At 42.7% G+C, this 24,659-nt stretch overlaps 1 protein-coding gene across 1 annotated transcript in view; it reads right to left on the bottom strand.

Annotated features, from left to right (window-relative positions):
- The window catches only part of LOC144799863 (sodium/glucose cotransporter 4-like), an 807,114-nt gene that overhangs the window by 120,194 nt on the left and 662,261 nt on the right, over window positions 1-24,659 (bottom strand). The window contains exon 12 of the mRNA XM_078671455.1: window positions 24,045-24,260. Within this exon, the coding sequence (XP_078527581.1) occupies window positions 24,045-24,260 (216 nt within the window). The remainder of the gene's footprint in view (window positions 1-24,044; window positions 24,261-24,659) is intronic.

Below are 24,659 nucleotides of genomic sequence, written 5' to 3' on the forward strand. Positions count from 1 at the left end.
ATTCCAATTCCAAAAATTCTTTATTTCGGCCACATAGGCCATAAAAGATGCAATAAAATACAGTACATATATTTAAAACACAGTATTTACATATAAAAGATTCTACTGGACCTGCATGGGGTAAGGGATACAAGGTAGTACAAGTTCAAGAAGACATTTTCTTCCTTATTATCCATGCTGCCATTAAAAATTTTGAAACAGCAAAGACAATATGGCCCAGAGTGTTGGTTTTCATGACCCTATAGGCCTGTAGGTACTTCCTGAAGCCCAGGTTCCGACACAAAGGTGCTATCCAACGCCTCCTCGGGCTCTGGTAAGCATGGCAACCAAACATTATGTGTAGATCATCTTCATCATGGGCTTTACAGCATGGACAGAGTTTGTCACCCCCTACGGACCATTTGTAAGTGAATACTTTAGTGGGGAGTGTACCAAACCTCCATTGCAAGAACAGTTTCCTCGCCAAGAGAGGAAAAATAAAATCCATAAAAGGTTCAAACACATAAGAATTTTTGGATTCCATAAAACGTCCCGTCAGGGTGCCACTATTATGAGCATTATCCATGTCAACCAGGTTTTTGTTCTTATACAGCTGGGCAAGAGTTTTACGCGTAATCCTTTGACAGCCCTGAGCTGGGTCATCCCATAAGTCTGGCAAGTTCAGACTAAACAGTTCCGACTTGATAAATGCCAGCCAGGGAATTTTGCAGTTGGCATTCAACCTCATAACATGAATAAGGTCCTGTCTATAATGATACAGTTCCTCGGTGGTCCATATCCGATGCCAAAACTTCACGGGTTTCGACAGAAGATCCTCAACAATAGAGGGAAGGCCCAAGTCTAGTCTAAGGGGGAGGAGTGGCGTACCTTGCGGGAGAGCAAGTAGGCGTCTCAAAAAACTATTTTCCACACCTGCCAGAACCTTCCCTGCTTTATGTCCCCACAACTCACTACCATACATGGCTGCTGCCTTCGCTTGGGACCTGTATGTTTCCAGGGCCGGGCTTACAGGCTTAAAGGTGGACTTGTTAGCCACCTTCAAGAGTGCGCCCGATATCTGGGAAAGTTTCAGCCTAGATCTCGCTACCTGGCAGTCCCATGATAAATTTTCTTGAAGTGTTACCCCCAAATATATAAAGGTCGAGACCCTCTCAAGACTAGTTTCCCCCAGTTTAGGATTGGGTCTAGTTTTGGCAGGGGGGTTGAAGATCATAAACTTAGTTTTTTCCGTGTTCACCTCCAACCCATGTTGGCGACAGAAAAGGCCAAAACCATTCACAATCCTCTGAATCCCCATGGGGGATTTGGAAAGCAGGAGTGTATCGTCAGCAAACATTATTGCCGGGACCCTCCTGCCTGCCAAAAGCGGGGCATCATTGTCCTTAACAGCGTCAAGATGTTGAATGACGCTGTTAATGTAGAGACAGAACAGGGTCGGGGCCAAGACACAGCCCTGTCTAACGCCTCGACGGACCGGAAATTTTCCCGAGAGCTTACCATCCCTCCCACACCTTACTTGTGCATAGTTGTTCTCATGCAACCTGATGATGATACTAAGGTGGTGGGGGGGTACTCCTAGCTTTTGCAAAACCTCCCATAGTTTCCCTCTGGGGACTAGGTCAAAGGCTGACCTCAGGTCCACGAAGACCATGTACAGTCTTCCTCCCTCTAACGTTACCGTCTTCCAATATAGGAGAAGGAGGCGGAAGATTTGGTCCATGGTCGACGTGTTCTTTCTGAAGCCAGCCTGGAGGGGGCTCATGATGTCATTGTCCTCCACCCAGTCTAGGAGATGGTTAAGGATAAGGCGCGCAAAGAGCTTTTGGGGTACATCTATTAGGCTAATAGGCCTGTAGTTGGCAGGGAGCAGAGTGGATCCCTTCTTATGAATTGGAACAATCTCTGCCCCCAGCCAGGTCCCGGGGATTGCCATACCTCCTAGAATGGCATTGAAAAGAATGAGAAGGTATGGACCCCAGATGTCCGGGTGATGCCTGAAAAGATCCCCGGGTAACCTATCCAGACCTGGCGCCTTCCCCAACGGTAAGTGCTCCAGGGCCGCCTCCACTTCCCCCAGGGATAGTTCCATGCCAACGACCTGAGAGCCCGGGGGCGCTAGCAGGGCTGTATCAGGGCAGGAATTAATGTCTTGGTAAAGTGCCCCAAAGTGGGCCTCCCAAACCACGGGGGCAATGTTGGGTTCAATTGCTTTTTCGAGTTCCCCTATCCCATTATTTACAAGGGCCCAAAATTTCCGGGAGTCCCTGACTTTTAGGGCATCATGAAGGTCCTGCCAGTGGTTCCAGTCCCACTCGGTCCTAGCGATCGCCATCACTGATTTGTAATACTTCCTAAGGTCGCGTACCTTGGCCTTATTTGAACCCTCTTTTATTGCAGCAATGAGCTCAGATGTTGCTGCCCTACAAGAGGAGGTATACCAGGTGGGAACATGGGTCTTTTTCTTTCGGATTGGCACCACCGGGTGAAATACCTCAGCCCAATGTATCTTCATTTTCCTTTTTTTTTGCTTGAAACCAAATCAGCTTGTAGTCCACCACCATTGTCACTCTTTGCTTTTTTGTAGAAAGCAACTCTCCTCAAATTCCAGTGTTCTCCATTATAAAGCATCACAAATTTGTCATGAACTGATTTGATTTTGAATGGGCCTCTAAACTTGGAGAGACCCAAACCAACACGACCCGGTTTAACCTTTACCCAATCATTCTCTGCCAATCTTTTCACATTCAACCTATCACAAACTTTAGATGCACCAACACCCAAATCCGCCAAACCAATACATTCTTTCATCCATGCCAGAACAAGTTTGGTGCCAGCCAATCGCCCTCTCATCATGTTGAACGGAACTTTACCGGTAACACCATTCACTGTTGTCCTGTACGCCCAAACTAAGTCATAAACCATGTCTCTTACACACCCACCAGAACTCACAGCCATCTGAATGGCACCTTTCACCATCCTGTTAGCCCTCTCAACAATACCATTCCCCTGAGGGTTGTACAATGAAGTCCTGGTGTGAACAATACCACACGCATCCAAAAATTTCACCATATCTTCTGAAACTAATTGCGTGCCATTGTCCGTTATCAGTCTCACAGGGTAACCCTCTTCCCTAAAAACTTCAGACAACAAATTGTCGATTTTGTTGTTATCTCCCTCGTAAATTTCACCACCAACCACTTTGAAGTTACATCAACCAAGACAAACCCGAACCTCATATCCTGACTCAAAGAGTGAAACGGACCAATAAAATCCACGCAGAGAGTGTGCCAGGCCAAATTTGGATCATCAATTTTCCCAACGTAACTCTGACACCCAACTTTCAATCTCTTCTCACTCTCAAAGCACTCTGAACACCTCTCAACCCACTCTGAGACCTGCTGATCCATCCCTGGCCACCAGAAAAATTCCCTAATTCTTCTCTTAGTAAGAGATTGCCCCAGGTGTCCCTCGTGTGCCAATTTAAACAAGACGATCCTCAATTCATGAGGCGGAACAAATTTATCGTCCTTCATGATGACATTACCCTCAACATCAAGAATAGACAAATCTTCTAAAACCTTCACATAGGAACGTACACCCAAGAATAGGGTACTCTCTCTCCTAGGACCTCCCACAATCAACTCCCTCACACACCTTAACACCTCATCATTGGCCATACATGAGTTCCACCTACTCTTATTGATTGCTCCAGAGCACATATCCACCACTTCGTCAATAGCTGCCACCGATCCCTCCAATTGCATGGCTTCAACACCCAACTTGTCTACAGCTTCCCAAGATAAAGGAAGTCTAGATAACCCATCTGCTTGAACATTCTTCCACCCCGGAATGTATTCAACCCTATACAGAAACTCCTGAAGCCTAGCAGCTAACCTGGCCAACCTCGCAGACCCTTTTCCAGCACCACCCCGTAACAACATTTTGACCAAGGGTTTATGATCAGTCAACATCCTAAACTCAAATCCCCACAAATACATTCTAAAATACTCGCAGCCCCACGCAGCCGCCAAAGCTTCACGTTCAATAATGGAATAATTCCTTTCTGAACTGGTAAGTGTCCTTGACGCAAAAGCTACTGTCTTCAACCCTGAATCATGTTCTTGCGCCAATACCGCGCCAATACCAACTGTGCTGGCATCAACAGTCAACACAGACTTCAACTTCGTATCAAATGGGGTTAAAATTTTAGCCTGTCATATCGCCTTCTTTATGTCAACAAAGCATTCATCCTGCTCATCGCCCTACACAAATATACACCCCTTCCTCAATAACAGCTTAATCTTCTCTGTCCTTGCTGCAAAATTATCCACAAACTTCGCATAGTATTCGATAGGGCCAAGGAATGACCTTAACTGATCTTTATCACAGGGTGCCGGCGCTTTACTTATCGACTCCAAAAGATCCCTCTTCGGCCTCACACCCTTGGCAGAAAGCATGTAGCCCAAATACTCTTCCTCCTCTCCTGCAAATTTGCACTTCTCTTTCCTTAGTGTCAACCCCGATTGCTCCATTCTGTTCAAAACCTCCTTCAAAATCTGATTGTGTTGCTCAATAGTTTCTCCAAACAACAAAACATCATCCTGAAAATACACCACGTTACTTATCCCCTTCAAAACTGACCCCATCATCCTCTGAAAAACACCAGCCGCAGACGCGAGGCCAAAGGGCATACGGGTAAACTGGTAAACCCCCTCAGTGGTAATAAATGCAGTCAATGCTTTAGAATCCGTGTGCAGTTTAATTTGATGGTACGCACTTCGTAAGTCCAGTTTCGACAAAAGCCTACCACCCTTTAGTGACAAAATCAATTCATTGATATTCGGTAGTGGAAAATTATCCACAACAATATTCTGATTCAGCGTGCGAAGATCCACACAAAATCTAAATTTGCCGTCCGATTTGGTCGTGATCACGACTGGCGAAACCCAACGTGAAGCTTCTATCTGTTCATTCACGCCCTGCTCAAGCATGTCATCTAGCATCCTTCTCACCTCCTGTCTAGCAATGAATGGCACCTTCCTCACTTTGTGCTGCATCGGAACTGCATCCTCTCTAAGCACTATTTTGTGTACATATCCTTTCAGTTCACCAATACGTTCAGCAAATAAGTCAGGCATACCTTCGACAATCATCCCAGTAGTCATCTCCTCTACAACCATCACTTGCTGTCTCGCTCTGGGATCAATAACAATGTGAAGGTCATACTGATGACCCCAACCTAATATTGCCGGTCCAGAACATGCAACATACACTTTCCCCTTAATTTTACGTCCTTGGAATTCAATCTCAGCTTCCATACACCCCAACAAATCAATACATTCACCTTGGTATCCACAAGGATTGACATCCTTGGGAAACAAGACAGTCCCCTGCCAATTTTCCCTAAATAGAGATTCTGGGACAATTGTCCAAAACGAACCAGGGTCAACCATCAATTCAACCATCTTATTATTAATTCTAAATTTGGCTTTAGGCCTATTCCTCCTCCCAGGTTCCATCCCTAGCACATTCACTTAATCTAAACATAATATTTTATCGGCACCCTCAACATCATCCTGTACACCAATCTCGTGCTTTACCTCAACAATCGCTACCTTGTCACTGTTTGTAGTTTTGCACGTCCTCGAGAAATGCCCCTTCTTTCCGCACTTCCTACATTCTTTATCAATGGCAAAACAGCGCTTATAATCTGCACCATGATAAGTGCTGCCACACCTACTGCACATCCTCACTTGATATCTCCCTTTCTCCCCACTGTTGTATCCTCAGAATTTCTCCTTTCCATTTTTTCGTTTGCCTCAAAACCCTTTTTGTTCATTACCGCAACTTCATTCTGAGCAACAGACGACACACTTAACCCACCACCACTCTCTCTCACAGTTTCCTTCTTCTCCATTTCCTTCATACATGCAGTAGATTCTTCAACCACTTTGGCAATGTCTATCGCAGCTTGAAGAGTGGGGTTTTTTGCTGCCCAAAGTTTTTCGTGCATTTTCTTGTTCTTGCATTGAACAATCATTTGATCTCTAATCATCTCATCCCTCATCTCCCCAAAATTGCACTTCAGCGAAAGTTCTCTCAGTCTAGTCACAAATTGGTCAACCGACTCCTCTGCCCTCTGCGGTTGAGTATAAAACTTATGTCGTGCCATGACAATATTTACTTCCTTAGAATACTGCTTCTTCATTCTTGCCTTCGCCTCAGTGTACACATTAGTAATCGCTCTGCAATCTTGGTTCAACCCCACAGGTAAGTACTTAAAAGCATGCTGTCCTTCTTTTCCAAGAACACTCAATAATAAATCTTTTTTCCTTGTGGCGCTAAAGTCTTTACCATCTAAAGCCTCTATGTAGTTTTCAAAAATGTCGATCCATTCATCCCACTCTATAGGTGGTTCTCCGCTCAATTGGAGAAACATAGGAGGCGCAATAATACTAGGATTCTCCATGATATTGCCGACAAGAGCTGCACACACAAGATATACTCCAGCGTATCTTCCTAAAAACTGCTCAAACTTCCCATCAAACCCTTTTTCTTGTCAGCTTCTTCTCGCATAAAATATATTTTACTCACTTGAAACGAAAATGGTTCTCAAATGAATTATCGCAGGTTCAAGGTACAAGAAACGTGCGTTGTACTCGACACTCCGACTCGTCCGGTTGTTGCCAGGTAACTCTCAGCATCCAATATGGCCGCTACGTTTATCACGCAGTACGCACACGCCACGTTTCACACGCAGTACGTATGCTGCGCATGCGTCTCTGATCTCTCTACATGACAAAAACAATGGCTGCGCGGCAGAGGACGTTTGCTCGGATAGCTCGTGAGTACGTTCAAATAATGCACATTTTTTCTCACCGAAGATTAGCAAGGCAAACAAGTTAACTTTTCTTCGACAGGCACATCCCAAATGCGTGTTTCGCTCCTGTATGTCAATTGTCTCGGCACAAGTCAATTTCAACTAAAAGTCAATACTAATAAGGTTTTCTCACCAGTAACTGCTTTGCCGTCCTGTTCAAAGTTTGAGTATTACGGTGTCACAACACACTTCTTTCAAACTCCTTCTCCTTTTTACGGCCAGATACCTCAAATTAAACCAAGTTTCTTCACCAAGGCGTAATTTCGTTTTTGCACGCGTTTCTTTGGGTTCCTCTTCACCAGTCGAGTTTTCTCCAAATAAACTCACTCTGTACTTCACTTCTTCAATACAAACGATGAGCCAATCGTCGCCATGTGATATAATCAAAGATAAATGGTCATGGAAATCATATGAATTGTAAAGATGGTTTAATGTAAGTAACAGAGTACAAGCTGGTGATCCCATCCAAGGCTGAGCAGCAACTGACAGACTCAGAACACCAGAGCACCAAGTTGCATCATGACATCAGCGAAGTTAGAATGTTCTTATTTAAAGAGAAAAGCAAGCTATAAAAGAGTAAGAGAATACAACACTGGCCCAGTTTAGGGAAAAAATATTTGGTGCTTTTACTAATGGCCTGCATGCAGGAGTTGATCAGGAGGCTGCTGTGGCGCTCTTTGGCTTGTCAAAACAGAGGTCAGCTTTGTCAAAAGTTAAAGGGGGGAGAGTTTTTATGCGATCGCCTCTATCGTGGTACAACCCTTGATTCTGTAGAATTGTAGGACAACTAGAGTATCTACCCAGAATGACACAATAAAATGATTCGTACAAGGAAATTTAAAGAAGCCTATGCAAAAAGGGTTGGAGCGACTAAAACGTTTGCTGTGGTTTGGACATAAAGTGTAAATCATAGTAAATTATATCAGAACTCATTTCAAGTATAAAATATTACTGGCTATTAGGTGGGGGAGAGAAAGACTTTATTGAACCTCGCTTGGCTGCTTTTCCTAAAATAAATAAATATATATATATATATATATATATATATATATATAAATATGATATGCATTTTAATTTTTATTAGTATATTGCATTTTATCTAGGTCATGGAGGGGCACAAGAGATCGATCTTACGATTTTGGAATGATATGTGTTTTTCAATGTCACAGCACCCTCTGGTTCACCACTGCCACCCTCTGGGTCACAACTGCCACCCTCTGGTTCATCACAGCACCCTATGGTTCACAACTGCACCTTCTGGTTCATCACAGCACCCTCTGGTTCACCACTGTAGATTATGGGGAGAAAGCACACCTGCCCAGCCTCAACCGGGGGCTGGTTAATGTGTTACTGATTTTGAGCTTCAAGTCCGGCACCTACTTCCTTATCTGTAAGTGCTTCCTGTTGTGGTTTAATTTTTTGTGACAGCCTGGAGCATTGTGCCATACTTGTAACTATTCTCTGACCCTGCTTCGAGGGTCAGAGCAGGGTCAGAGAATAGTTGCAAGTAGGCAACAACTCTGGAGGCGCCGCTCAGGAAGCACTTACAGGGTTACAGCAGGTGCCCAAGTTGAAGTTAATTTCTTTGTAACCATTTTGTAAATGGTTACAAAGAAATTAGCTTCAACTTGGGCACCTGCTGTAACCCAGTAAGTGCTTCATGTACTTCAGTTTTTGAAAATCCGTCCCGAACGCGATTTCGCTGATTTTTCTGCAATTTCGCGAGATTCGCGGACCGAGAAATTGCAGAAAATCTGCAAATTCCGCGAACGGAACAGATTTTATGCCCATGCTTACAATGCTCTTCGACCATCAAAAATCAGGACTCTAAACTGCCACTGCAGGCCGTCGCCAGAAATGGGGGCGCGAGGGTGTCACTCATCCTAGTCACTAATGCCCCTCAATGTTGCAGCTGTCCGTAATCAATAAATCCTTAGCCGTTTGAAGAGCTCAAAAAGAACTTTCAGAGAAGGGTCCACTCTCCGTACATAAACAATATGCTTTTTAAATAAATCAGGGAGAAAGTCATAATTTTTGGAGCAAAGCCTTACATTGGCCAAATTAGGTAAGACTTAAGAGCAGCCATCAAGATGGTGTCATTAGTCAACTTCTGCTGTGATCCCCTCCAGGTGATGTCGACTCATTTCCCATCCTTCTGCACCTGATAAACTGAGTAATATTAACATCAGTAATAGTAAAATCTAATAATTACAGTGCTGAACAACAGCATATGAGCAGTACAAAGTGTTGTATAATACCAACCTATTATTATCGTGCAATTACTAAAACCAGTGTGTAAACACTGGAAAGGTATTCCTGCCAATGTCAGGTGTCAACCCTCAAGACACTGCACTATTTACTCAGGGTCCTTTGCTGCAGTGAAAGTGTGCAAGGTAGGCCTGCTGGGTGAAAGGAGACTAGTGCTGTAGGTGGGTGAAAGGAGAAAAGTAGTGCAGGAGCTCTGAGATACAGTTATGTCACCTTTATAAATACACGTCCCTCCCCTATCCCCGTAACCTGACCGTTCTAACAGGAAGTCACGGAGCACAGACACAAACAACTTGTAGGACAAATTGTCATTCAGCTGTCCCTTGAGGCGGGCCAGCCCTTTTTGACTGTTGTGTATCAACTTAGATTCCGTATGAATTTTCCGATGCATGCCCTTATATAGGTACAATTTACAATGCCCTTATATAGGCATAGAAACCCAGTCCTTATTTAGGCATAGTCCATGCTACACAAATACAGGCATGGCTACTTATATCCGTCAATCTACGTCACAACGAATTCTTGGAAAACCAGACTCTTAAGCTTTTGGGACCTCCCCTTGCCTTGATATTGAATTCTCCAAGAACTAATTTATTATGCATGAACATCTATTCCTGAGGGGTTCAATAATGACGTTCATATGCCCGACTTTTACATCAATACTGGCATTCCTAAAGACCTTCAAGGTAAAAATATACCTTCCCTTGCTACAGCAAGGCACGGTGCGGTTCAACTACTTACTTGCACGACGCGGCTCGCCACAGCAAGTCCCGAAGAAAGTCATCACCCGAACTGACGCACTGACCAGATGCTGTCATCCTCCTCACTGAGAATCCAGCTCCAGTGTTTCTGACTCCCCTTGCGGGGTGTTAGAAAATCGAGTCCTGGGAAAGAGATACCAACCTCTCTCATTCTAAGGTATGGAGCTGATTAGAACCTAGAGAAACCTTTGGCAATCCTTGGCAAAACTAAACTTATGCTAAGAACGCACCTACTTCTTCCCTCATACTAGACTGGGGTAGGATTATTTTAGAAGTACCAGTTGAGTATTTTAGCCTGTGTTATTAGCATGGTCTGTGTAATAGCTACAGACCATGCTATTACAGTATTATTTTATATTATTGTTAACGCTATACACATTATACTTCGCATTCTGTCTTACGATTGTAGCAGTTCATATCTCTTGCATGAGAAAGAAGACTGTTCAATAAACCCTTTTTATTGAAACACCCGTCTCTCTATTTCTGTGCAAACTCTCTAGAAATGCAGCATGCACGATTGACTGAGTGAAACAGTTATCTATTGTTTCCACGACTCTGAAGTTATTGTTCCGACTCTAAGGGAAACAAAGTTGTCATGTTTATGCGGTTGTCCGAGACTAATCCCTTCTTGTTCATTCGAGAACGTTTCTAGTGACCTCTGAGTTAGCTGGCACACACAAGTAATTATGTTTTATGTACTAGATAAAGACATAATGACGTCAGTCCTATGTCAAATCTATAGTGTATATTATTCCAGTGCGCAGAGCCTATTAGGGATATAGGAACTACACTACTCTACTTCCGTGGAGCCTTCATTTTACCAGCTGTGTTAAACACATGATGCCTTGTTAATTTCCTTTTACTGAAAGCAAAGCAAACAAGAAATGTCAATGCAATAAGACTTTTACACAAGACCTAATGCATTGCATCACGACATTGGGAGGGGGGAAGCATGGACAACGGGAGTGCAGGCAGGGGGGATGGGGGAGTAGGCACAGACAACGGGAGTGCAGGAGGGAGAGAAGGGGGTGAGAAGGCACGGACAATGGGAGTGCGGGCAGAGGAGGGGGATAAGGCACGGACAAACGGAGTGTGGGGGTGACGTGGAAGAAGGGGGCGAGAAGTGCATGGGCAACGTGAGTGCGGGTGGGGGTGAGAAGGCACAGAAAAAATAGTGCTCACAGTCTAAATAACACTACCGTACCCTGTAACACTCAAAGTGAAGGGGCCAGTAGCCATGGGAGGGAACAAATGACGACATGGCCATAATAAGGAGGGACTAAAAAGCCTTGTAATCTATCAGAAGAACAAATACACAAACCAATGAAAAAATGGGTGGGGCAGTGGGCAGGCCTTCCCTCATGTGGTGAACTACCAGAGATCTTCCCTAGAGCAGCCCTTGCGCTCTGACTCTAGGCTCAACCTAAAAAGTGAAAAAACAGAACCAGTTGTTCTTTCTTTTATCATAAAGTGGCAGTGGTTAAATCATGGGATCAAAATGGGGTGCCTGCTAAACAGTAATCTTAAAACTTGGAATGAGGTTTTTTTCCATGTAGATGATGGGCTTGTAACAACCAGACACTTCCGTCACTGTTTTCAGCCGATGATATGTTATTTTAAATTCAGCATCTTGTGTATGTAGCGTGGCCTACATCAGACCGTTACACAACCAGGATGGACTTCGGCTGTGTCATGCAAGCAGAACTGATGATACATCATGGACTCCGCGCATTAATTCTTGCAGACTTTATAGCTTGGAGTAAATCTGTCTGCCTAGAAGCACCATCTGTCAACTGAAAAGTCACTCCAATTGTAATGTAGTGCTCTGTGCTGCTTTGTGCTACTTTGCACAGAGGCGGCAGCCCATAGTGGTACATGGGTGTTACCATGCAACCACCAATGTATTTGATGCAAAGCACCATCTATTAGCATTTGTAGGCAGGGATTTGCACCAAACATGTATGCCCATTGAGGCAGGGGCAAAATATAAGAAAAGTGTTATTTTCTTCAAACCTTTACAAAAGTGTACTGCACTGTACTGAACAAAAACAAAGTGAAGAAACATTTTCATTTAGACATAGATTCGTATTTTATATTGCAAGTAGATCTTTCCAGTACAAAACCTAAGGTAGATTCAAGCACGCACCTTTGCACTATGGTGGAAAGGAAGGCAAGTTGCACTAGGCAGCCAGAAAATACACCAACACTAGGGAGGACATTAGAGGCCCCATATCTTAGTAAATATGGGATATCCTGATCTCCCTCACTTTCATGCAGTGCAGGACAGAAACTTTAATTGCTACACTACCTTGTGTGAAAAATAGTAAATTTGCCTCAAGATTTGATATCCTTAGCAAGAAGTTATGTCAAAATTCACAGTCAAAGAGAGAAATGTTCCTCATAATAAATACCCAGAAAAAAAACACATTTTCTACAATTCTTCAGACAGCAAGACGCTTGGCAATATACTATTTACCAGTGACAGCCAGCACCTCAAGAGAACAATGGGTATAATGGATATATCCTCAATACGTACCATAGTGAAACGTGTCCTGCATAAATTATCTTCTGGAGCGGTTTACAGAACAATCAGAAAATGTAAGTCTTGAACAACAACAACAAGGGTAGACTTCAAAGATACATTTCAAAGGGACATCCAAAACCCATGACTCACCTTTTTACCACATCATCAACAGCATTGCACTGCCCCCGATAAAACATACCACAGGTCTCGCCAAAATTGTTAATAATTTACCTATTTCCGAGAATATTGCCCCATTCGTTACTGTTGAGCGAATATTTGTAGATATGTGAAGTTATTTGTATGGACCACACCTAGCTAGGGAAAAAATGGGTGAGAGCCTGTGAGTACCATCAAGGCTGCGTACATGATGCAGACTCTGAAAATTCTATTTTATATGTTTATTTTGTTCTGGAATTATTGGCAATACTCATCCATAAAGTCGAGGCCCACACGTCAACCGTTTAGTGACTAAATCCCAAAACAGGGCTTTAGCTAGCCAAGTCAAGTTTCCAGGTAAGGTTTAAAACTCCTGGATGTTTTTTTAACCAGACATAAGAACACATTTTAAGGTAGTAATGTTTTCATAGCACTGGCACGTTTCTGGGAGGAGGTGGCTCATTGGTACAATTTAAGAACTCTTACCCTGGCAATAATTGGTCAGACAGCTTTTTATGAAATAGTAACGCTCTATGAATTGTTATATTTTTGACCAAAATACATCCTACCAAATCCAAGGGGACTTATTTGATAAATTGAATGCAGAAAGTCGTAGTATGCTATTGAACAGTGCACCCCTACAATCTCCCTTACAACATTGTGTATGCATGTAAAGGGTGGTGGGATTGCCTTGCCAGACTTATGCAAATGTTATCTGGCCTTCTCATTTGGTAATGGTATGCAAAGTGGCATTTGATTCCCAACTGGAATAATTTCTGACAATAGATCAACATGCTGTGGCACTCTGGGAGGTAAAGTTCGGAAAGCATGAATAGTCTAACTCTTACTAGTACTCTAACTTATCTCCCTCTGCTTTGCAGAGGGAGATAAGTTCTCTGGGGAAGTGAACAGCAGTTGACCAGCAGCTGTCCAGTGCCAAGAAACAGTTAAGGAATTTGTTTGTAATAGAAGAGATAAATAGCTCACGGATGTTCCACCAATGATTATATGAAGAAAGCCAGATGGTATTCAAATTCTCGGCCTGCTTAACTAGGGTGAAGCAGGAAGCCACATTGATTACAGAACTGCAGGAACCAGGGGCGGGGTTCAGGTTTCTGAAAAGGAAATTGTGGCGAAAACCTTTCTTGATCACTACAATAAGGTGTATGCGACTAAATATACTGCTTCAAGGGAATCGATACATCAGTATTTCCTAGATATTAATTTACCAAGTATCCAGGCAGAGGGGCTAGTGGTCAATATTACTCAGCTAGATATCCAGCAGGCTTTAGCCTCAATGCCCTCTGGGAAGGCCTGTGTGAATGACGGATTTCCAATAGAGTTCTATAAAGCATTTCAAGAAGAGTTAATACCCTTTTTTAGTAGAGCTTTTAATTTTGTGGAAACAGGTGGAGAGGTTCTATCAACTTTTAAGGAGACTACCATTATCAGATTTGTTAAAAAGGGGAAGCATTCCAGTGATGTAAATTCATATAGACCAATCAGTCCATTAAATACTGATTATAAAGTTTTAATGAAAATCTGGGCACATTTAATTTCTCCTGTAGCTCAGAAAATTAGCCACAACGATCAGACAGGTTTCCTGGCAGGAAGACAAATGTCATCCAATACAGGATTTCTCATTCATGCACTAAATTTCTTTAATATCAAGAATATCCCCTCACTTATAATGATGGTAGATGCTGAAAAGGCATTTGACCATGTCAATTTTGACACCCTTTTCTATGGTCTTAAGACGGTGGGGCTTCCTAGTCCAATCACTAATATGATATGTAAAATATATTAAGGAGCACAGGCCCAGGTTTTTGTCAACTCCAACTTAGCATGAACCGTAGATATAAAAACAGGGAACTCGGCAGGGCTGTCCCAGGTTGCCCGTACTACTCACGTTTTTTTTATTGAAACAGTGGTGGTCAGGATCAGGGCAAATATGGGCATAGAAGCACCAATAAAAGGCATGTCTAAATTAAAACGGTTTGCGGACAATATAATTCTATATCTCAGGCCGGGAGAATGAAAATAGAGGAACGATGTTGGCCGAGTATGCACAGTTTCAATGAATAGGAGGGTATACAATGAATCATAACAAAACAGAGATATTAATGCTTATTGCCTCTCGTAACCTCCCCAGCATTCTTTGACGCCAAGTGCTTTCCAGTAACCCGATTTGATACCTGAGGGTATACGTAACTAATTCTTATGCAAACTTTATATAATAAAATATGAGGCAAGGATAAAACAAATTAGAGATTTATTAGGTAGATGGTCACCTCTCCTTCTTACACTCATTGGCCGGGTCGCTCCTATAACAAAATCATCTAACATTGTTAATTCTTTTATTCACTAATGTCTCGATACGAATCAATACGATATATTTAAAAAAACTAGAAGCACTCTTTCGACAGTTTGGAATAAGAAGGCACCAAGGGTAAAATATGCAGCGCTGCAATTGTAAACTAATCAGGTGGGACTGGCATTGCCCCAGATATGTATGTATTATAAATAGTCTCTCATATCCATATTGGTTCATATAATTGACCTTAAGGGATCCGTAGAAGGCTTCTTTTTAGATAAAATGGTGAAGCTGGTTCTCAGCTCCCAGTCTTCATAAAAACAGCTAAACTCCAGAGAAAAGTAGGTGTAAGACAATACATGAGTATCGTCCGAAACTCTAGTCATTATATTACAGAAAGACTATGGCTGCAGAATATGAATAGCTGCAGCTAAGAGAATGTAAAACTACGAGCTCACATATTCAGTCGAGCCAGTTAAGGGTTTGGAATGTTAACAGCCGTAGAGAGTTGTGCCACTTTTTGGTGTGAGGGAGATGCATTTCTTGGCAGGAACTTCAAGCTTGGTGCTGGTATCGTTGCAATCTATTTTTGTTTGGGTATCCACAGATTACCCATCTAGTGAAAAAATACTGCCTCGTGTCTAGTGCAAGTTGCTCACCACTAATGTGCGATTTCTTTAAAGCAAAACTAAAAAGTGTGCGTAATTGGTACAGATTTCTGCGGAGGCAGGGGGAATGCCACCTGATAAAGAATTATTTGAATACATTTACAGACACGCAATGTTCCTTCTCTGAGGTCAAGTGGCAGGAGATCTTACAACTTGGTAACAAGGACTTAAGGGCTCATTTTTGTCATGCTGGATGACTTATTATACTCCTAAATCCTTCCATAGAATGTGTCCCAAATTGGACGTTAGATGCTTTGGCTGCCAGTGAATGTGAGCAGGCGATTGGCTCCATACGTTTTTTCACCTGCCCAATGCTGGCTGATATAATCAAAGATAAATGGTCATGGAAACCATATGAATTGTAAAGATGGTTTAATGTAAGTAACAGAGTACAAGCTGGTGATCCCATCCAAGGCTGAGCAGCAACTGACAGACTCAGAACCTCAGAGCACCAAGTTGCATCATGACATCAGCGAAGTTAGAATGTTCTTATTTAAAGAGAAAAGCAAGCTATAAAAGAGTAAGAGAATACAACATATCCTCAGTCTTTCCAACCTAAAATGGAAGCAAAGCAAAAGAAAAGTAAAAAAAAACAATAAACTACAAAGAAAATATGCTCACACTTTCCAAACACAAGCTTAATGGCAAACAAAATCTTGAAGATAACTCGGTTTCCTTCTAATCCTTTGTGGCAGAGCAAGAGCATTACCACCCAATGTATCTTCATTTTCCTTTTTTTTTGCTTGAAACCAAATCAGCTTGTAGTCCACCACCATTGTCACTCTTTGCTTTTTTGTAGAAAGCAACTCTCCTCAAATTCCAGTGTTCTCCATTATAAAGCGTCACAAATTTGTCATGAACTGATTTGATTTTGAATGGGCCTCTAAACTTGGAGAGACCCAAACCAACACGACCCGGTTTAACCTTTACCCAATCATTCTCTGCCAATCTTTTCACATTCAACCTATCACAAACTTTAGATGCACCAACACCCAAATCCGCCAAACCAATACATTCTTTCATCCATGCCAGAACAAGTTTGGTGCCAGCCAATCGCCCTCTCATCATGTTGAACGGAACTTTACCGGTAACACCATTCACTGTTGTCCTGTACGCCCAAACTAAGTCATAAACCATGTCTCTTACACACCCACCAGAACTCACAGCCATCTGAATGGCACCTTTCACCATCTTGTTAGCCCTCTCAACAATACCATTCCCCTGAGGGTTGTACAATGAAGTCCTGGTGTGAACAATACCACACGCATCCAAACATTTCACCATATCTTCTGAAACTAATTGCGTTCCATTGTCCGTTATCAGTCTCACAGGGTAACCCTCTTCCCTAAAAACTTCAGGCAACAAATTAATTGTCGATTTTGTTGTTATCTCCCTCGTAAATTTCACCACCAACCACTTTGAAGTTACATCAACCAAGACAAACCCGAACCTCATATCCTGACTCAAAGAGTGAAACGGACCAATACAATCCACGCAGACAGTGTGCCAGGCCAAATTTGGATCATCAATTTTCCCAACATCACTCTGACACCCAACTTTCAATCTCTTCTCACTCTCAAAGCACTCTGAACACCTCTCAACCCACTCTGAGACCTGCTGATCCATCCCTGGCCACCAGAAAAATTACCTAATTCTTCTCTTAGTAAGAGATTGCCCCAGGTGTCCCTCGTGTGCCAATTTAAACAAGACGATCCTCAATTCATGAGGGGGAACGAATTTATCGTCCTTCATGATGACATTACCCTCAACATCAAGAATAGACAAATCTTCTAAAACCTTCACATAGGGACGTACACCCAAGAATAGGGTACTCTCTCCCCTAGGACCTCCCACAATCAACTCCCTCACACACCTTAACACCTCATCATTGGCCATACATGAGTTCCACCTACTCTTATTGATTGCTCCAGAGCACATATCCACCCCTTCTTCAATAGCTGCCACCGATCCCTCCAATTGCATGGCTTCAACACCCAACTTGTCTACAGCTTCCCAAGATAAAGGAAGTCTAGATAAGCCATCTGCTTGAACATTCTTCCACCCCGGAATGTATTCAACCCTATACAGAAACTCCTGAAGCCTAGCAGCTAACCTGGCCAACCTGGCAGACCCTTTTCCAGCACCACCCGGTAACAACATTTTGACCAAGGGTTTATGATCAGTCAACATCCTAAACTCAAATCCCCACAAATACATTCTAAAATACTTGCAGCCCCACGCAGCCGCCAAAGCTTCACGTTCAATAATGGAATAATTCCTTTCTGAACTGGTAAGTGTCCTTGACGCAAAAGCTACTGTCTTCAACCCTGAATCATGTTCTTGCGCCAATACCGCGCCAATACCAACTGCGCTGGCATCAACAGTCAACACAGACTTCAACTTCATATCAAATGGGGTTAAAATTTTAGCCTGTCATATTGCCTTCTTTATGTCAACAAAGCATTCATCCTGCTCATCGCCCCACACAAATCTACACCCCTTCCTCAATAACAGCTTAATCTTCTCTGTCCTTGCTGCAAAATTATCCACAAACTTCGCATAGTATTCGATAGGGCCAAGGAATGACCTTAACTGATCTTTATCACAGGGTGCCGGCGCTTTACTTATCGACTCCAAAAGATCCCTCTTCGGCCTCACACCCTTGGCAGGAAGCATGTAGCCCAAATACTCTTCCTCCTCTCCTGCAAATTTGCACTTCTCTTTCCTTAGTGTCAACCCCGATTGCCCCATTCTGTTCAAAACCTCCTTCAAAATCTGATTGTGTTGCTCAATAGTTTCTCCAAACAACAAAACATCATCCTGAAAATACACCACGTTACTTTTTCAATGTACATCACGCCCCTGGTAACCGGGATGAGATCAGACCTTAAAAAATGGCAAACCCTTCCCCTCAACCCCTTGGGTCGGAGTGCACTGTTCAAAATGATGGTCCTCCCCCGCTTCCTTTACACCCTGCAAAATATCTCCATCCCCCTCTCTCGCACCTGGATCCGCGACCTCGACGGTGCCGTATCCAGATTCCTTTGGGGTGGCGGAAGACCGCGGATTTCACTAGTTCACAGCCGTATCCCCTCCTTTGATGGGATAGTGGCTGATCGCCACTAAACTGATAGTCGTCCACGACTGGTACGTGGGCGGCTGGTCTGACCCAACTTACCGCGTGGAACTGGAAGACACGGACTTCTCGCAGATCCAAGCGTTCCACTACGAGCGCCCGGTGCCACAAACCATGGCACCACTTACTAGAGCGGTCCTCCTGGCCTGGCGCGCCGCCCTGTGCCACACGGGTTGGGACCGTAAACTTACTCGTCAGACACCACTCTGGCATGGCACCAGGCTCCGGGAAGTCTCGTCCCTGAGCGGATTCCGTCATAGGGACCTTATCGGCGTGTCTCTCCTTGGAGACGTCTGGGTGGGGGATCATATCCGTGCCTTTGCCGCCCTACAACAGCGCCACGCCCTTCCCCACGCCAAGCATTTAAGATACTTGCAGCTGTGCCATGCCATCCATGTGCATATCCCCTCACCAATCACCCTTGCAGAGTTCAGCCCGCTAGAAGCGCAAGTGATGATGGGGAATTTTGGGCAGAGGAGGAGTATCCTGCATCTACCGCTCCCTCGTCAACAATAGCCCCGTGTCCCTAGACCGGCTGCGCACCTGCTGGGAGGGATGGGTGGGACCCCTGGAAGAGGCCGATTGGAGGGACGCCCTAATGGCTCCACGTACCCTGACCACATCCTCCAAGCTGCGCCTAGTGCAGATATACTACTTGCATGCAGCCTACCTCACCCCAGAGAGACTTTTCCGAACCTGACTGAGACCCTCCCCAGACTGCCCGAGATGCGGACAATTCCCTGCCGATTTTTACTACATGGTGTGGCTATGCCCGGTGCTGAAGAGGTTTTGGAGAGGAGTAGAGCGGGAGCTCACACATGCCCTGGGTTGGGAAGTTCCTCATGACCCACTGCGAATGCTGTTAGGGATCTTTGATGGACTGGATGGCTCCAGGCTGGACAAGCGCCTACTAGGAACAGCGGTGGCTGTGGCCAAGAGAGACATAGCGTAACAATGGTCAAGCTCTACTGCACCCACTGTGGGGGGGATGGAGGAGGGGGGTGGACTGGTGCGGCACTCAGGAGGAGGTCTTATTAGAATCCCGGGGTTCTCCAGATCTATTTCCCAAAATAAGGGGGAAATGATTTAACATGGTCCTGCCATAAGCCCAGGTGTACAAATAGTTTTAAGAGGTGATATTGCTGCCACACAAGATGAAATGTTGGATTGGAGTAGACTGACCTTACCCATACGCCCTGCTGATTTTGACCCGCTATATATGTTGATTTGTGAGCTGCTGCCAATGAATTATTCTTGCTGTTTTAAAATACTCAATAAAGTTGATTATCAAAAAAAAAAAAAAGGCTTGGGAATATAGTAGTAACGCCATAATTGACCCCTGTATTTTACAGATGATGTCTATTAATTATAATGTCTTATTATTGTTAATATTTTTTTACTTTTCAAGATGTAATGGATTGTACTATGCTTCTGCTCAATAAAAAAAAATAAAAAAAGAGGTAATGTGGGTATGGAATTTCTGGAATCTACGACAACCATCGCAATCTTGCATGAGATTTGGGAAATCCACAGGAATTCTGAACCTGGAATTGAATTAGTATTTCAAAGCTGGGAGGTGTGTAGAGTGCTGATGACATGGAGCATTTTGATGCTTACATGACAAAGTTACCCTTGAGAATTCCCAACCCTATATATACATGCAACTAAAACAAACCTTAGAAACAATGCTAAGAAATTGCAGGTAACCCAGACAATCACCTGCAGAAAATAGAACACTGTCAGACCCTCAGAGGAGGAAAACTATTTTAAGATCTGTAGGACACTGATCAACAGTAACTTTGGGCTCGATTCACAAAAGTAATCTGAGACAAAATCCTAACTTTATGACTTTTGGTATTCACAACAGGAATTTAGGAGAAGTAAAAGTAGGAATCCTAAATTTACCACTCCTAAAAAGTTAGGATTCCGAACTTTACTACTCCTAAATGTCCTTTGTGAATACAAAAAGTTATAAAATTAGAATTTTGTCTCAGATTACTTTTGTGAATCAAGCCCTTTGATTCTATAGGTAAATTGAAGAAATTATGGGAGAAATATGTGGGCCTGCCCAATACGTAATTCACTAAACCTTATATATACCATAGGGGTGACTATCCAATATGAGTTTACGATATGCTGGTAGGTGGTTTATTAGTAGGTGAAGGTAGGTACCTACAGCCATTAATAACACCGCAATGACAAATATGGTCCAGTCAAGTCTCAATAAATGAGTCCTTGCTCAACCCTGGGTAGCTTGGCTCACAAGCAGTCAGACTTAATTTACGTGACAAGTGTGTAAAGTATTTAAAAACACCAATAACAGTAAATAAGTGAGAACTACACTCAACAAAAATGCAACACCAATTTATAACAATAGAAAATATTTTTATGATTAAAATGTCAATGACAAAAATCCAATGTAAGGAACCAGAAATATGAATTTTTCAAGAATAAATGCTTTCTAGTGCATATAAGCCAAAAGTGCCAACTTGAGAAATCTGGTCACGCTTGACCAGGACAAAGTCAAACTTTCAGGACTACCACAGTGGAGCGCGAGTAGAATACGATGAGTGGTAGGGCCCGGGCAAGTTTTTATCTTCTGATTTTGTCACTTTTATGGAGCTTTCTCTCTCAACGTCTAGTGAGGCTCCTCTTATGGCTGGGTTGCAAGTTGATGTTGGTGGCTTCCTTCAGCCAGAAGCCTCTTTTAATACCTGGAGGTCTCGTTGATGAAGAAATCTTGAGAGCTTTAGCACAGCAAACAGGAATCTTAGGCCGAGTCGCGATTTGACGTCGCCGGCTTGACTCTAGATGATGGGTCAGTCATCTTATGGAGCTTTTGATGGAAACTCTCCAAATGGTCTCAAACTTCTGGATCTTGTTCCAGGAGGGCCTTCTGGGGTCTTAAGATGTGCCCAGCACCAATCCAAAGGGCCAGAAGCTCTGAGTTGCTTCTTGAGAAGCAGGGACTATAAGACCCACAAGGCACCTTGTCAAATATTTGCAAGTCCAGGTGCAGCTGGTCAGCTGGGTTCTTCTTGGTAGAGGTAATGCAGGTGGAGCTCTTTTCAGTTGTTGCTTTCAGGAAGTCCACTATTCAACCTTTTAGAGAAAGGAAGCTAAAGGTCTTCACTTGGTGAAGCCCAATGTGTGCAGCAGGTGAAGTCCTTAAAAGTGCAGTTCTCTTGGTGCAGACCATCAGTTCAACAGAGCAGTCCTTCTTCTTGTTTCTTCCAGGTAGGGATCTGAGTTGCTATGCAGCTCTCTCATAATTCTCCATGTTTCTGGGCTGACAAGAATGGGGTACCCCTGGCCACTTCACACCTCATCAGAGCAGTTTGGCTCATCCTGTCAAAGACTGGCCAATCAGGTGAGGCCGCTCAAGTGGATTCAGGTGCATCAGAAAAGCAAGTTTTATAACTTCTTCTCTGTCATAGTTATAATAAATCTAACCTTGGCATGGTAATTAATTTATTTATTAGCTATTATTTTAACATTATTTATTATTACTGTAGCCCACTTCTGTCAATAGTTAACTTTATCAATGTTAAAATAAGCCTTCCCATGTTACCCTATGGATCTAATGCACTACAATGGAAAAAACTAATTTGGCAGTTTGTTCCTCACCAGGACATATAAAGCATAATTTATAATTTCCCTGCTTATTTTAACATGGTGCCCTATTCTTGGGGCACCTAGTGTAGACCCTGTGGGTGAATTATATTTAAAAAAAAGGTAATTTAAGACCTTGGACGTACTTTTAATTCCAAAGACACTTGGACATAGTGTTATTCTAAAAGGAGCCAGCAAGGTAGAGCTGGATTTTAAAATGCCAGCAGGCACCACAGCAGTGCACACTTAAGTGCATTAAATCTACTGGTCCTCTAGACCTACATGCCCTACCACAAGGGGCTTACAGGTATGTTGTCAAACAAACTATAATTACACCGAATTATCATACACCTTTTAAACAGAGCACTGGCCCTGAACCTGGTTAGCAGGACCCAAAGCAAAATCAGAGTCAGTAACCACAAGCATCAGTCACATTTTTTTTTCAATGTATTCAAATCAATGGCTGCCTCCACAAAAAATGATATTTCCCAGGAAGACAGGCTTTGTACATAACCATTATCCAGACTATCCTGAACTTACACCACATGCTGATTGTAGTGTCCCTGAATGGCTGCAAAACAATTGGTCTCTTGGTTCCTAGTCTAGGCCTGCGCAAGTATCTTTTGTCTATTAAAAGTGGTGAAGAAATCGTATATATGCTTTTTACTCTTAATGTGGGGGAATCTGTAGCTAAGAGGACAACCTATGCTTAATGTAATATGTAATATAGCTAAATGCTTTACTACTTATTTCTTTGTTTTGTTGTACTGATGAATAATTTCTGGAATGCCCAGAAACAACCATTAGTTGTGTGGTGTGTATCAATTAGATTGTCAGTAAACTAGACAAAACTAAACAAATAGAGCATTAAAGAAATCTTGTTGAAAATCCATAATTTCAGAATCTTACGATAGTAGATTAACATGAAAAGACTATGCTATGGTAACTGGGTGGATTTCCGTCTAAAAAAAAAAAGACAGATTGCCCTTCCCCTCGTGCCTAAAGTACTTATTAGTTTGTGTCCTTTTTATAAAATTCTCCATCCACTGCCCTGTTTTTCCCCACTGGCCTAAATTCCTTAGTTTTCCATAGGGACAACATGGGTTGTTTTGCGTTATTAGATTATTTACATTTTGCCAATTACAGTACCATCCAATGTATCTCCTACTCAGAGCATTCTCAGATATGCCATGAAACATTGTGCTTCAGCCTGGGAAGGGCCTCACTGTGAGCTTACTTTAGGTCATATCTCACATTTAATCATCATCAAGTGTGCCACCACACACCATGTTTCAGCAAAGTGATAGTGAAATTGCACAGTTCCTGTAAACAGGCAAAGACACAAGAACATCAACTTTTTTTGAACATATGAGCACCATCCTAGTTGAGAGGTACATACTTACTTGCCGATGTTACTATAAGTACATATATCACTTGTTAAAGTACTCAGTGTAATCTGGCTTTGTTCAAAGCAATTAATAAACTCATATTTCTGTGACTATTGCTTTTTTACTTCTATTTGGGTTTATCACATCTTCTATTCATATGGACAATAAAGAATGGGAACAGTCTTCAGCTTTTTTCATATTGTCTTATGAAAAGTTTGACTCTGAGGGTATACTGTATACTATCCCACCTTATTACCTTCCCTAACAGTGCAAACATAATAACTCCACAATTTCTCCCCACAAATTAATCAATTCTAAAAGTAGAAAATATGCTTACACTTTCATCTGGGATTGGAGTGGTACATAGGCTCACAACTGTACTGATGATGGCAGTCAGTGCAAAAAGGATCAAAGCGAAATGTAGGTAGTGGATATCTTTCAGAACAGAGGGACGTGTGTCCACCTCACCACAATGCGGTGCTTGATAGACGAAGTCCATGATCAGGCGTATCCCTCCAACAACCAATCCAATGAGGAGACCCCAAAAAGCACCCTATGAAACAAAGACAATTAAACATAAGGACGGGACTCCTGAACCATACAGTGTGAGATATCCTAGAAGGAAGATATTAATATTTAGAGAAATCACATGCTTTTACATAGCAGCCAGGTTTAACCACTAATACACATGAAAACCAATAGGTTAATGCATGTTTTTGCCAGACAATGGTAAAGGAAGCGTTGTAAAAATTAAGTTTAACAATAGTTTTGTGACTAATACATGGTTGCAGTAGAGCCCACTCCCAAGCTCAATCCAACACTTAATAAAACAAATGTCTTTTCCTGAAAAAAGAATCTACCTTGGTTAAAGAGCTAATAATAAGTCAAAGTTTAGAGGAAAATGGATGGATCACCTAGTAAAATAGTGAATTTTAAAAAGAAAACTTGAAAC

Source organism: Lissotriton helveticus, chromosome 1_2 (genome assembly GCF_964261635.1).
Source record: "Lissotriton helveticus chromosome 1_2, aLisHel1.1, whole genome shotgun sequence".
NCBI classification, from domain to species: Eukaryota; Metazoa; Chordata; class Amphibia; order Caudata; family Salamandridae; genus Lissotriton; species Lissotriton helveticus.